Below are 13,772 nucleotides of genomic sequence, written 5' to 3' on the forward strand. Positions count from 1 at the left end.
GTGCTTATTTCACTGGACTGGTCTCTAAATGAGCATAAGAGGAGTAGTTCATCGTTTCCTGAATTCTAATAACAAGAAACATGTTTGTTATGCTGCTTTTTCTTTTTTTTTTTTTTCTTTCAAACAGCTGCCCATTATTAATCACCCTACCCACATTTCCCAGAAGACTAAGAAAAGTATGCCATGAAAGATTTCTAAAAATCTGCTTGCAGGGCTGAAAAGCACTCAACAACAGCCTTTGAGGCAGTGGCTTTGAAGTCAGCCCGCTGGACGAACAATTTTTGACATTTGGCTGCTGGCGTGTGGCCACGTACACTGAGGGGCTGGAGTTTCCCAAAATGCTGCATTCTTGAGTTGCCAAGACCACAATCGGAGGTCGCAGAGTCTGTAAAAATTATTATTTCTGTTCAAAGCCATCATCTGTTTAATATAAATGAGAGATTTAATGAAGTTCCAAATTGTAGACTTATCTTCCTTCGTTTGATAAGCACTGGGGAGATTTACTGCATCGGAGGGTCAACACAATTACAATTGGAGGCACGTCAAGCTGCAGGAGAATAATAAACTTGCAGTGCAAGTGAATTAGACTCAATAAGGTTTAAATCGTGAAATGAGGATTTGTTTTATTAGTTTTTGTAAATTGCAGATTACAACTGACAGCTTTACTGAAAAGTGAATTAAACAATATTTGTAGTAAAGAAATCTAAGGCAAATTCAAAAAGAGTAGGAACACTAAATTTTGACAGATTGGGGGAAAAATACAGAGATTTTACTGCTTGAGAGCTTAAATTTGCATAATAAATACATTAAATGATAAACTAACCTTTATTTTACTGCCTTTAAATAAGGTATGAAAATATAAAGTGCTTTGGGATTTATTCTGCCCATGCTATATTGACGTAACAAGCGTCCAGTGTTTCATGAGCCACATGTTGTTTTTCATGTGACAATCCATCAAATTTCAGACTCATTTGTAGGAAGGTCTAAAGAGATTTTCAGAAAGATACTCCCAAGAAAAGATCTCAGAATCAGAGAAATATGTAGAAATATAAACTTGACAGAGTAAGTACAGCATAAGTACAACCAGTAGACGAGCACTGTGATCAAATGGCGGTGTTATGCGAAGTAAATCATGTATTTTACCATTTTCAGGAAGAAAACTTCTCCCATTTCTAAGCAGCATCATAAAAAGACGTGTTCAAACAAAGGTATAGACAGCCAACTACAAAAATATTTTACAGAAGATCCAGTGGCTGTCATAAAAAAACAAAAATCAGACAGGAATTACACAAGTGACATGCACCAAAAAAATCTTTTCCTTGCACTGCCAATAGAACGTCTATGTAAGAAAAAACACATTTAATTTGGAAACCGTGCTGTGGGCAAGACAAAAAGATCAACAATCCAAAGTAAGATTAGAGCTGAAATAAAGAACTGCTCCTCCTAATGCAATTCTAATAAAGGCCTTGAACTAAACATCCCAGCTTTTTTTCTTAGCTGATACTAGTGTTAGTCAGTATAATTTAATTGAACTGATAACGAATTGATAATACAAACAAAGAAGTATAAATGCCTGACCTTCATTAAAGGCTCAGCTAGGAAATAAGCCAGGCAGCAACTCACCCCTAATATGTTTTATCAGTAGCCACCCTAGCAGCAGTACTGCTTGGTACAAGACTTGAGAGTCAAGCAGTAGTTGAGGTTGGATAGATCCTCTGGAAACCATCTAGTCCAGCCTCTTGCTATAAGCTACGCTCAGTAAGAGCAGGTTGCCCTGGGACTTTTTCAGCTGGTTTCTGAATACCTCCAAGACTCCACCACCTCTCTGAGCAACATCTGCCAGTGTTTGACTACTATTGCAATAGAAGATATGTTTAAAGAGTTTTCAGTTTATACTCTTAGTCTTTTATCCTGGCACTGGGTACTACACAGAAGAACTTAAATGGGACTTTACTCCCCCCATCACGGATTCACAGACACTAATAAGATCCCCCGTAGCCTCCTCAACTCAAGGCTACAGTTTTTCCTCTGTGTCCTAGCATTTATCTGTAATAAACGATCACATTAGTCAGAATACAAGAAAACCTTACATGCTGCAGATTGCCTGTATTCCTTTTCTCTCCATTCTCTTAAAATAAAACTAGAAATAACATTCTTTTTCTTCTTTTTTTCTTTTTTTTTTTTTTGAATAGGAAAGGTCTTCACCCTGGCCTTTTGTCATTCAGATAAGAACCAGCTGTTAGCTAAAGCACTATCTGTACTAACTAGCCCAGCTGCTGCTTATCTAGATGATAAAAGGACTACTAATGCAGTCCTTTTTAGTTAAACACCACCATCCATCCTATCTGAAGTTATGCACATAAATATAAAAAAAAAAAGTTTACACGCAAGAACATTGCCAAAATATTCAAAGCATAAACAAACTTTTTTTTTTTTTTTTTTTTTTTTTTTTTAAAGAAAAGAAACAATAATTATACTCTTTCATTTGGAGAGTAAGTTATCCAAATACAGGCATGAAAGCATTATGGGTTTTAAGAAGCCAGTATACAAATTTGTTAAAATTTATGCTGCATCCAGGATTCTGAAGCTCTTTCTGTCACACAGAATCATTCTTCAGGCTTTCTTTCTCCTTTCTTATCTGCGTACTGTGGCTAATACGATATCCAAAATGCTTCAATTTTCTTTTTCAACAGATAATTTTACACTACTACTAACCAATATTAGCTATGGTTGAGTTCCCACATTATGGAGAAACTTTGCAAGATGGGAAAATGTAGGTAATAGCCAGTAAGAGGTCAGTTTTGACATATATGCACAAACAGGAATCATTAAATCTAAATTTAATTAGTATAATGTTTCTAAGAAGTGTTGCATTCTTGTTCTGATCAAACTAAAAGTACAGCTTTGCAGAATGTATTTAGATGGTAAGTTACTGAGGAGGAGCCTGAGTCAACATGGAGTTTATCAACTGACAGGGAGACAAAAATAATTCACAGTAAATGGGCACAGGTTCAACAGAATGGAAGACACAGTGACACGATGAAATAAGTAAACATATTTATATTTCACTCACTATTTTTTTAATAATTATTCTCTGCAATTCACACACCAAAAAGACTACTAGGAGACTCTAAACAGACTGTTAACAAACACTGTGTTAGAAACTCAAGTATAATGTGCCACAATTTTTAAAAACCCACCAAAACAGCCCAAGAAATTAAGAGAGAGGTTAATGATTTTAAGCAGCACCCTTCATAGGATACTCAGACTGAAGATAAAATGTTCTCCAGGGACATCAGGCATGTACCCAGGGGATCACTGGTACTACTCAACAGCAAATGAGCAGAAGAGGCTCTGAGGGATAAACCCATAGTAGGGAAGCTCAGTGATTTCTGTGTCTGTCATTATTGTCAAATATACCAGGGAGATTTCTATACCTGACCTCAGCCTTTGTAGCAAATAAGACAAAGAACCAAGGTCAACCAGAAGAAAACACCTAGGAAACATTAGACCAAATGGGTAGGTGAGAAAGTCATCCAGGTTGAATGGCACTCTCACAGAAGCCCTGAAGGGACACGTATGTGAAACTGCATAACTGCTAGCCAAAATGTTCAACATTCTATTAAGAATGGCTGTGGTGCCAGAGGACTGGTGGTTGCCCATACACCTGGAAGCAATCTTGGGAACTACTGACCCAGGAGCCTGGTGTTCAAGATTAAATGGTGGAATCTACAATAAAGAGAATGAGATAAAATCATTGAGAATGGGTGACACAAGTTTGTGAGGTGGCAATGCTAGTCTGTCAGAGGAAATCCTGCCTCACTGACATGCTGGAGTTGCACAAAGATGCCAGTAAGCTCCCCAAGTTCTCTCAGGCAATAAAACAGACATAATACATTAGCATTTTCCAAAAGCTTTTCCCATAGCTTCATATCAAAGGCTTTAAAGAAGGTAATTTTTCATAGAACTGGACTAGGTTTTCATTTGCTGAATCAAAATCTGGCTAAAGGATTGGAAACACAAATCAGTCTTCAGGATGGAGAAGAGTCAGCTGTAGATTCCCCCCAGGTTCCAGTCTGGGAACAGCTTAAACTGATGAGCAGCTTTATCAGTGACCTGGATAAGGGGCTAAACAGTGAAACTAGTGTTTGAAGAAGATATTAGAGATTTTTTGATAGTTAATTGAAGTCCAGAATGACTTCACAAACTAATCCAGTGAGGAAAAACAAATAAACAAAAAAAGCACATGAATTTCAAAGTAAGTAATGCATTAAAGGAAAAAATGATGCTGAATATTTTATACTGGAAAGAATAGATGTTTGTTTGTTTCTTTTGTTTTTCTTTTTGTAATGAAACCACTCACTTGAACAGTCTCTCGCACTAATCTGCCAATTTACTTAAGCAGTTGATTAGGTGGTAAGGTCCTTATATGGTCTGGATTGATGACTTTCTCCACTTCAAGGTACACTCTTTTTTCAACTCAGCAACCGGAGCAAAGATGAACAGACATGTGGAAAAAAATTTGGAGATCTGCAAATCGTTTGCAAATCTTTTTTTCAGGCAGGTTTGGCATGACATTATTTCTGTCAAAAAGGTGAGACAGACAAGAAAAACCCTTGAAATCTCCCATTTTGAGGAAAATGGTGATGTACTCTCTCTTAATGGTACACAAGTGCTGACTGTGTGTGACATGAACAGAGTGCCTCTAAGCAATCTGCGCCACTATGCTGTCCAGGTTGAAGGACTGAAGAGATCAGGATTCCGAAAGTAACAATTACCTTTATTTTCTTGAATCAGCACATACTGCCAGCAGCTGCACTCATCTGGCTGACAGTCACGCCTAAGCGCTGCACACGCATTATGGTGATACAGCCAGCAGCTGTTTGCCCATACAGGCTAATTGTCATAATATCACTAATTAACTGAACACACTGCGAGGAGCTCAAGTGTTTCTCCTCAAATCTTAGGCTCCTCAGTAATTAAAAAAAAATATATCAACAATGAGTTAAAGACCCAAAAAGCTGCGTGGCTACATCCTGTGAAAACTGACCTGTTACATATTGGCCATATGTGATTATCAAGTCAACACTGCTGTTATTCTTCCTTTTTTTTTTTTTATTTTTTTTTTTTTTGCCACTGTCCACACAACTTTGGAAACTTAACTTATAGTATCTCTGCTTATACAGGAAAGTTTAAGTGTCAACCCAGAATGCTAATCCCAATGGGCTAGGCTGTATCCAAATCCCATGCTAAATGTTAGAAAAATGTTTTTGTTATACTAATCTAGCAACATCCATCACATACTCACTATGTGATTTGTTCTGGAGTGGCTGAGATATTAATAAATAATAAATAAAGCTTTGCAACTTTTATAACAGGGCAGTTTACAGAGGAAACTATATTACTGTACTCTAAGTAGATGCAATGCATACAAGAAAAATTCTAATCCACAGCCTTAGCTTGGAGTTCATTCATAACTACCACTCACTCCATGCTTTTATCAATATTTACTACAAGATAGTTCACTTGAAAACCTAGATAGGTTAGACTGTGTCTCCAGGTGAGTCAATAAAACCCTTCTGACAGGCAGTAAAACCACAACAGCATAAAAAGGCTTTCTACCTTCTGGGAAGTTTGTGGTCTCTTTTGAGTTTACAGTTATGTCAGAGATGATGATGTAAATGATCCCCTCACTACTTGTCTGAAGACAAGATAATATGGTTAGGGTGTTTATGTATGCTTTCATTGTTACAATAATTGCTTCGTAAGTCTATAGCACGAGAACTGGTGAAGCTGCAAGAGAATAATGCTGGCACAGAACAAGGAGTATCAGAGGCAGTTGCACTACAGTCTGAAACAGTTTCTCAAGCTAAGTATGGAAGCCTAAAGACTTTCTGACCAAAAAATAAGCAGCTCACCTGCAGCAGAAGGGAGGTGGTTGTCCCTGCCTTTCTCAGCCAGCACCCAGGGACTGAGCCATCCTCCTTTCTAGACAAGAATCCAACTACAAAAGGAATCAAGGACACATGAAATTTTTTGGTCTGAGCAAAAAGACAAAGGGACAGTGCTCTGCAGAACTACAGCGTCAAATCATCAAATCAATTCTCACCTCCTCACAATGCTTAGGGCTGATTATGAAAAATGAACATTAAAAATAAAAGAACTTAGTATTCATACAGCTTTCTTAAAATCCAATTCAAACTCTCTCTTACTCAAGAGAAAAGATGAGTTGCCCATCTTTCTCAAAAGAACATGAGTTCATTTTGCAAATGCAAAACAAAGAATTCCAGGAGGCAGAGGCCTGACCTTGGGCTGCGGTGCGGCACTGACCATGTCACCGGAATGGAATGGAATAAACAATTCTGTTGACAAAGCACTAAAGGGAATATAATCGGGCTCTGTTCCACTTAACTGTGGTTCTGCAAGACTAACGAGAGTGTAAGCTATTTATTTTTGTCAGTCACATGGGCACATACAATCCTGAATCAACACAGGAAAGGAATCAATTGAACAGGATCTTTATTATTGTTATTTTGGGGTGACACTTTGGGAGACCAAAAAGTGAGGCATACCCACATGAAATACCAGGTAAAATAAAGAGTTGTGTAAATGTGAAGATTTCCCTTTGTCTTTGAGAAAAGAAAGTGAAAACCCTTTTCTGAAGAACAAGCTAATGAAATGTGTGACAGGATCCGCCTGTGTGATACTTCTCCTCCTAACCTGCAAGCTCTTGAATCTGCCTCTGGACAGATGCCATGTTTTTCGGATTTTTTTTCCTGATATTAAAAATCTTCACAAAGACTGTACACTAATCTGGTAGCAGTTACAGGAATATTCTATTAGAACATCTTATGTACCAGAGCATCTAAGAAATCAAAACTGCTGAGTTAAGCACAAGTTAGAAAGACATGGCCAATATGTGATGCTCCCTGGGAAAACAACCATCACTGCAAGCCTCAGCCACGCTGTGCTCCACAGGGGCCACAGTCTACATATGCATTATTTGGGGGCTGAACTACCTAAGCATTATGCTCATATGTGATCTTCATGTCATATACATAAATAATATTAACATAGTTTATCAATCTTATATAAGAATATCTAAAGTTTAAATCCTTTCGATTCCTAAAAAAGGAATTAGGGTTTAATTCCCAAATGGTGAGAAAAATTTCTCTTTGCTTTGCATTTTACTGAAGTCTGGGCCTGCAAGGCTTTTAGAAAACATTCTTCAATAGTGCCAGCTCAGCAGGTAAATAGTTTTATGTTCATGCAGCTTGTGACTTCATCATATTAAAATACACAAATAGTATTTACATCGTATTTCCCTTGGCTGAATGGAATGACAAGTATTCCTGAGAATAAATGGTTACCAAGAAATTATTTAATAAAGGTGATCACAGTTCCAATAATTGCACATCAACACTTCTCCAAATCATGATGGCTCATCTTGCTATCTTATAAAGATGTTAGGAAATGCACAAAACCCACTAAGATAGACTCAGATAGATACAGTTTCCCACTCTTCCTCATGATACAAATCCATCTCAGCATATGCAAATCTGATTCTAAAATCATTTCCTTCATTCAGAGCATAAATACTGTAAGCCATGCCACTTTTGCCAAATGATTTCTGCAAAAAAAAATTGTGTAAATATCAAAGAGATGTAGGGCAGAAGATTATTTTTATTGTGAATGATCAGCAATACTACCAGATTTAAGGAGCTGCTCCACGATGTTTATAAACACTGTCTAGATACATTTGTTCTAGAAGACTTTAACTAAAATTAGAAAGAAAGCTTTCCGTGCCCTTTCTAGAAGAAAAAATGTAAACACAGAAATAGACTAAAATATTTCTTCCCATATAGAAACATACAAAAAACACCTGAAATTGGCTTGAAATAAGAAAGACTCCAACTGAGAGAATCTGTACTCTCTGGGGTTCAGAACTCTTGTGAACACAGGACGTTACCAAATATTAAAAGGTCAGAATTCTATCGACACCAGGTGAGAAACCAGTGAGCATCCAAACTGTCTTTCCAGCAGTGTGTGTGTATGTATTAAAGCTACATATAAGCGCTCAGTCAGGAAAAGCTTAATACTTTTAGAGAAACCGGTGTCTTTTTCAAAAAAGAAAGCTGCTTTTCAATTAAGAAGCTATGAATGGGAATTTTTTTAAAGATTGATTTTACACAGTAAAAAGTAAACCCTGCCCTTTCCCCTTAGGCAGGATCTGCAACACTAAACCAATTTGTTCTTTTCCTTTTGCTCACGGAAAAGGAAAAATTCCGAGAAGACCATACTGGTGTTAGAAAGAGTGAATGAATGACTTTAGATGCCTTAAGAACAGATGTCTCCCTGATCTGCCATTCAGCTGCATCTTATTTCACTCAGTAACATTTCTCTAACGCATCAAAACCATTTTTAAGTCTAGCTCAGTCCTACACAGCATCTGCAGCCTTTCTCAGTATCATATGTCTACATATTTCTAATAGATAACATTGTTTACATTAATCTAGAAGGTAAAACTTACACAAATCACAAAAACATTTGAAAACATCAACACATAAACACAGCACTGGAGAAGACCAAAGCTGTAAAGAATATCAGAAAAAGAATCACCGCTGAGCCCTGACTTCAGTGTCTAGTACTTCCCTGCAATGCAGGTGAAGATACAACATATTGAAAATAACAGAATTATTTGCATCCAATTTTGAAGAATCTTTAAAGGGAACTTCTAATTGCTTAGATAAAATGAACTAATGAGATATATAAGCTTTACTTTTCATTTAAAAAAATTCAAAGTGACAAAGAAGCAAGTCAATTGACACTAAGTCTATAAATTAAAGATTCAATAGACCTGCATTAAAACCTTCAAAGAACAAAAATCACATAAGCAGTGGGATCCAATTACAAAATCAATATAGTTTTATTCAGTGTTTCCTGTTATCCATTGATGAAAATACTCAAAAGAAAAACTTTATTGATCTGGTAATAAGGTTAACATGTCTAACACTGAAATTCAGATCATTTTGTAATTCTCTCTTTCTTTAGCTCCTCAAATATTATTTTCCTAGTCTCAGAAGAAACAGAACATCTCCTATAAAGAGAAATAACTTAGAAGAAGTTAAAAATCCCAACCCCAATATCAGAAGCATATTACCTCATTGCATTTACTTATTCGCCTTGCCACAATAAGCTGAATCATTCCTCGTTTGTTTCCTTCAGTGGACATGGATCTTCTTAAAGTTTCCATAGCATCTTGATTTGTTTTGCCTAGTAATGATTCTCCATTTACTGCTATTAGTTGATCGTTCACTCGAAGCCTGCCATCCTGGAAGGGAAAAGTTATCGTCAGTCACACAAAATATGCTATGCAGAAGTGTAGTCTGATGGAGAGAGGGGAAAAAATGAAAAAGAATCAAACAACTATACTAAGACCTAACACTTTATAGCCAAGAGGACACTCATGTTACAGCTTCTATTGCAGTTGTCATAGGAAATGTCTATTCCAACCATTCACTGATTTGCACTCAAGCCATTACCATAATCTGTTTGAGTAAATAGCATTCTAACTGAACTGCACCAGAGACGCTTGTGTCCTACCTGGAATCTTTAAAAGCTGTTAAAATCATCCAGTACTAAACAAGACGTTTTGTAGAAATTGAAATGTTACCTCCAATGGCACAATTAAAAAATGTTAGTTAAAGAGCAATCTCATTTCTGTACATGTGGTTGTTTTCAAAACAGCATAATAATGGAAAACAGAGGAAGACAAAGCACAGAGATGTTCCTTCTTACCTTGGATGCTGCTCCACCATTAATGATGGACTTGACAAAGATTCCTAAATCGGCATGATTTTCTTTTGACCGATTCCCTTTGACACTCACACCAAGTCCAGCTGATCCAGAGTCATTAAGTGGAACTTCAAATGTCAGGAATTCCCTGGTGCCATCAGGTGTGAGAACAAGCTCTTCTTCTTCTGCTTTCTGTCAGGAAGATTAACATGGGATTACAGAAGAGCATTTCTCCTCAGGAATTCTCTTCCTTCCACAGCTATTAGCATTTAAAAAAATGCTTTCAACTGCAATGACACAATATTTTCCACAGTAATTATTTGAAGAAACATTAACAAATAGTGTATTCTCAATCACCTCCAGCTGATGCCTGGAATCAGAAATATCTTATGTTTGTGTCTAAGTGCTTCTCTGTCTAGTAAAATAATTGAATAGTATGCCATTACTGAATGTGTCATTAGTGCCAACACACATAAACTATTTCATTAGCCAAAAAAAGCCATATCTGAAATATTTTGTGATTTGACTACTTACAGAATTTTTAAAATATCATCATAATCCGTGGTATCTTTGTGATTCATGGGAAGAAACTACTTGCAAGAAAATTAAATTCAAAAATTATTCAGTTCCCTCATTTTGTTTAAAACTAGCTGTATTAGGAAAAACAGAAAATCACACAGCAGAGATCTGAATGACACATCTCTGCTATTGCCAGGCTTAGTGTCAAATCCTGTTTAGCATGCCAATTTTCCCATCTTTTCTGGCTCTTCGCTTTTCCTCTGTCATCCTACTCACATCTTCAGTTCTTTACTGCTCTCCACACTGTTTTAGCTTCACTAGGACAATCCCAGATTTTGAACACCTGGAATTATAATCACAGTCCAGCCAGTGCCCCTGGCAAGGAGCTGTCAGGGCACTCCAATACCACCAAAAGCCATGAAGGGAAGGTGAGTGCCCTTTCGCTTCATCTCCTGCTGAACTGGTGGCCCAGCAAATGCCTTGGAGACAGGTTGGAGCAGGGTCCCTGGCAAACTCCAAAAGAGCAGTGGCACGTGTGGGGGCAGCAGGTGTGGACATGGTACTCAACAGGTACTCAACAGATGATGGAGAGACCAAAGTGCACTGTTCATTTATCACCCACATGAAGAAGCAACAGTAAGAGAATGTCCACCACAATGTCCAGTAGTCAGTAGTTTGTCTCTGCCCAATATTTTCATAATCTTGGCAAAAAAGATTTACTAAAATCACCTCTCTTTTTCACTCTGATTTTACACCCATTTTTCCCATGTTGCTCTCATCTCTTTGCAAAACTCGCTCCTATTTCTTTCTACCCTCAGACAATTGAAGCAGGACAAGATGCACCACAAGTTAACTTTTGCTTGCTGAGCCATCCCTGTCTCTAAGATCTGAGGAAATGCAAAGCTGACAGGCTTTTCTGAAATCCAAACACAGACTACTGCAGAGATGGATGTGAAAGCCATGTCGAGTACAGCAGACTGCGATTATCAGTTTGGGCAAAACATGCTAGTTTTGTCACCACTGACCTAGAAATGCAATGCAAAAATGTCATATGGGAAGGAAGTCATAGAATCATAGAATCATAGAATCACCAAGGTTGGAAAAGACCTAAAAGATCATCCAGTCCAACAGTTCACCTATTCCCAATAGCTCCTACTAAACCATGTCCCTCAACACAACATCCAGTCTTTCCTTGAACACCCCCAGGGTCGGTGATTCCACCACCTCCCTGGGCAGTCCATTCCAGTGCCTGACCACCCTTTCTGACAAGTAATACTTCCTAATGTCCAGCCTGAATCTCCCCTGCCGTAGCTTGAAACCATTCCCTCTGGTCCTATCACTAATGACACGAGAGAAGAGGCCGACCCTCTTCAGTCAGATTGTTGAGAGCACTGGAACATCCAGGGGAAGGAAAACAGGAGCTCTGTCTTTTCCCATTTGGTTAAAAGCATGAGCCTTAATGTGTTCACCAGCTCTTTTCACTGCACTGCACACACACATGTAACCATCTCTTGGTTATAACAAAGCATAATACAATCTTAATATCCCCCTCTCCAAGTACCAGATCAGCTTGTTGATGAATCCCATTATCCAAACATATCTCTTGGCTGTGCAAATGAGCATTATCTGTGCTTGCAGTCAGGAGTGGAAATATCTTCTGTGTGCATGGAAAAAATATTGGATTTAAAACACAATCTTCAGGTTTTGGCACAACTGCAACCCTAATTTTCCTGTTTGAATCACAAAAGCACTAGCTGCAAGATACAGTTGAGATGCACTTCTTGTCAGATAGCTGCAGAATAAAGCAATCTGAGACAGAAACATACTACTTCGGATTTTTTTGTAACACTGATTGCTTTCATTTTCATTAACAAACAATAGCAGGACAAAAAGCTACGGAGCCGAAAGGGAGATAAAGCCAGGATGCATGGGTACTCCAAACCACACAAGCTCACTAGATTATTCTTCACAACTGTTATTGTAAGTTTACAATCAATTCTCCCTTCCTCAATGTTTTCTAATGCTCTAAAAAGTACACAAGCATTTCAGCCACTTTGCAGTGTAGGCCACTGAACTGCTTCTCCTCACACTCTGTCAGGTACACTTCCTCACGTCCATGGGCCCACTGGAGCACCTCCATCAGTGTCTCTATTGAATGGACTAATGGCCTCGGTCCTTCTCCTCACTGAACCCAAAGAGCTGCTCTGTCAGCTCAGTCCTGCTCATAATGTGGTTCTTCCATTGTCTATTTTCTACAGAACTTAAACAAGGAAACAATCCAGTGCCAACACAGAGCTGCAGAGCCTGAGTGTGCAGATGCCCCACCACTTCTGCTAGAAGCACACTGGAGAAAAATATGGCATTTGAAAAGTGAACCTTTAGGATCCAAGAACTATGGACAGTAAAGTACAGACTCACAGCATTTGTGCCACATCACAGTACCAAAGAAGGTCCACCTGTATGTCATACATTGAACACAAACTGTATTTCATGCAAAGCACGGGAAAGGACTACATATTTGTCAGAAAACTTGAGGTGTGAACAAAGGGAGGCATTTTCTGAGAAATGAGCAATGAGATTTCAGCCTGACACTGATATTTTGAACCAAAAGTCTTGATAAATATATAAATAAATGAATAAATATACAAATACATTAAGATTGACCGAATCCTTTTTAACCGAAGTGCTTTACATTACAGAAATACTAAATAGGCGCTGATTCTCCCCAGTAATTAAATATCTACCTCCATAAGGAAAAATTTACATCAAAATTGTACTGCATGATAAGAATATAAATGCAATAAACCACAGAAATTCTCCAATACATCCATGAAACAGAATAAAAATGCACAGAAATCTAAAATGCATCATTTAAAAATTTACACTGAGAACACAATCACTTCCTAATTGCAATAACTTCCATTTGATCTTGATATACTCTAAATTAACATCTTAACTGTGTCAATCAAACACCTCAACACTATTTTCATGATTAGTCGATCTGTGGGAGAAATTTATTGCTTCATATACCTTGACAGACCAGAAGTAAACATGCAAGAAAAATTATGTACTATGAACCTTCAGCACAAAACTCAACTCCCTTGAGATTTTTCAGACACTACATCCAAAACAATTAACAGCAGAACAATATTCTGTTCAGACAGAGTCTGCTGAGGAAAAGGTCATCTGAAATGACTTCAGCGGGATGAATGAAGCTGCTCAAGTATGTAATTTGTAATAAAAATTCGATTGGTGATAATTTATATAGGTACCTTTTTTTTTTCGCTTCAAATTCATACTTAGCATCAATTTATGCTAAATGACATTGAAGATACATTTTTCACTTTTTAAATGCAATGTAAATATAACATAAATTTAAAGATAAACTTACTGACTAGAACAAAATGATGGCGATGTTTGAGATATGCAGAGATTAAAGAAAGATAAAGGGAGGGAAA

General features: G+C 37.6%; 1 protein-coding gene across 15 annotated transcripts in view; it reads right to left on the reverse strand.

Annotated features, from left to right (window-relative positions):
* The window catches only part of PARD3 (par-3 family cell polarity regulator), a 425,937-nt gene that overhangs the window by 168,478 nt on the left and 243,687 nt on the right, over positions 1 to 13,772 (reverse strand). For all 15 annotated transcript variants that reach the window (XM_042889264.1, XM_042889270.1, XM_042889262.1 and 12 more), the window contains 2 exons: positions 9,799 to 9,987; positions 9,161 to 9,331 (listed from right to left, as the gene is read on the reverse strand). In XM_042889264.1, the coding sequence (XP_042745198.1) occupies positions 9,161 to 9,331; positions 9,799 to 9,987 (360 nt within the window). The remainder of the gene's footprint in view (positions 1 to 9,160; positions 9,332 to 9,798; positions 9,988 to 13,772) is intronic.

This window comes from Lagopus leucura, unplaced genomic scaffold (genome assembly GCF_019238085.1).
Source record: "Lagopus leucura isolate 7727_CA_CO unplaced genomic scaffold, USGS_WTPT01 Super-Scaffold_100157, whole genome shotgun sequence".
In the NCBI taxonomy this organism is placed as follows: Eukaryota; Metazoa; Chordata; class Aves; order Galliformes; family Phasianidae; genus Lagopus; species Lagopus leucura.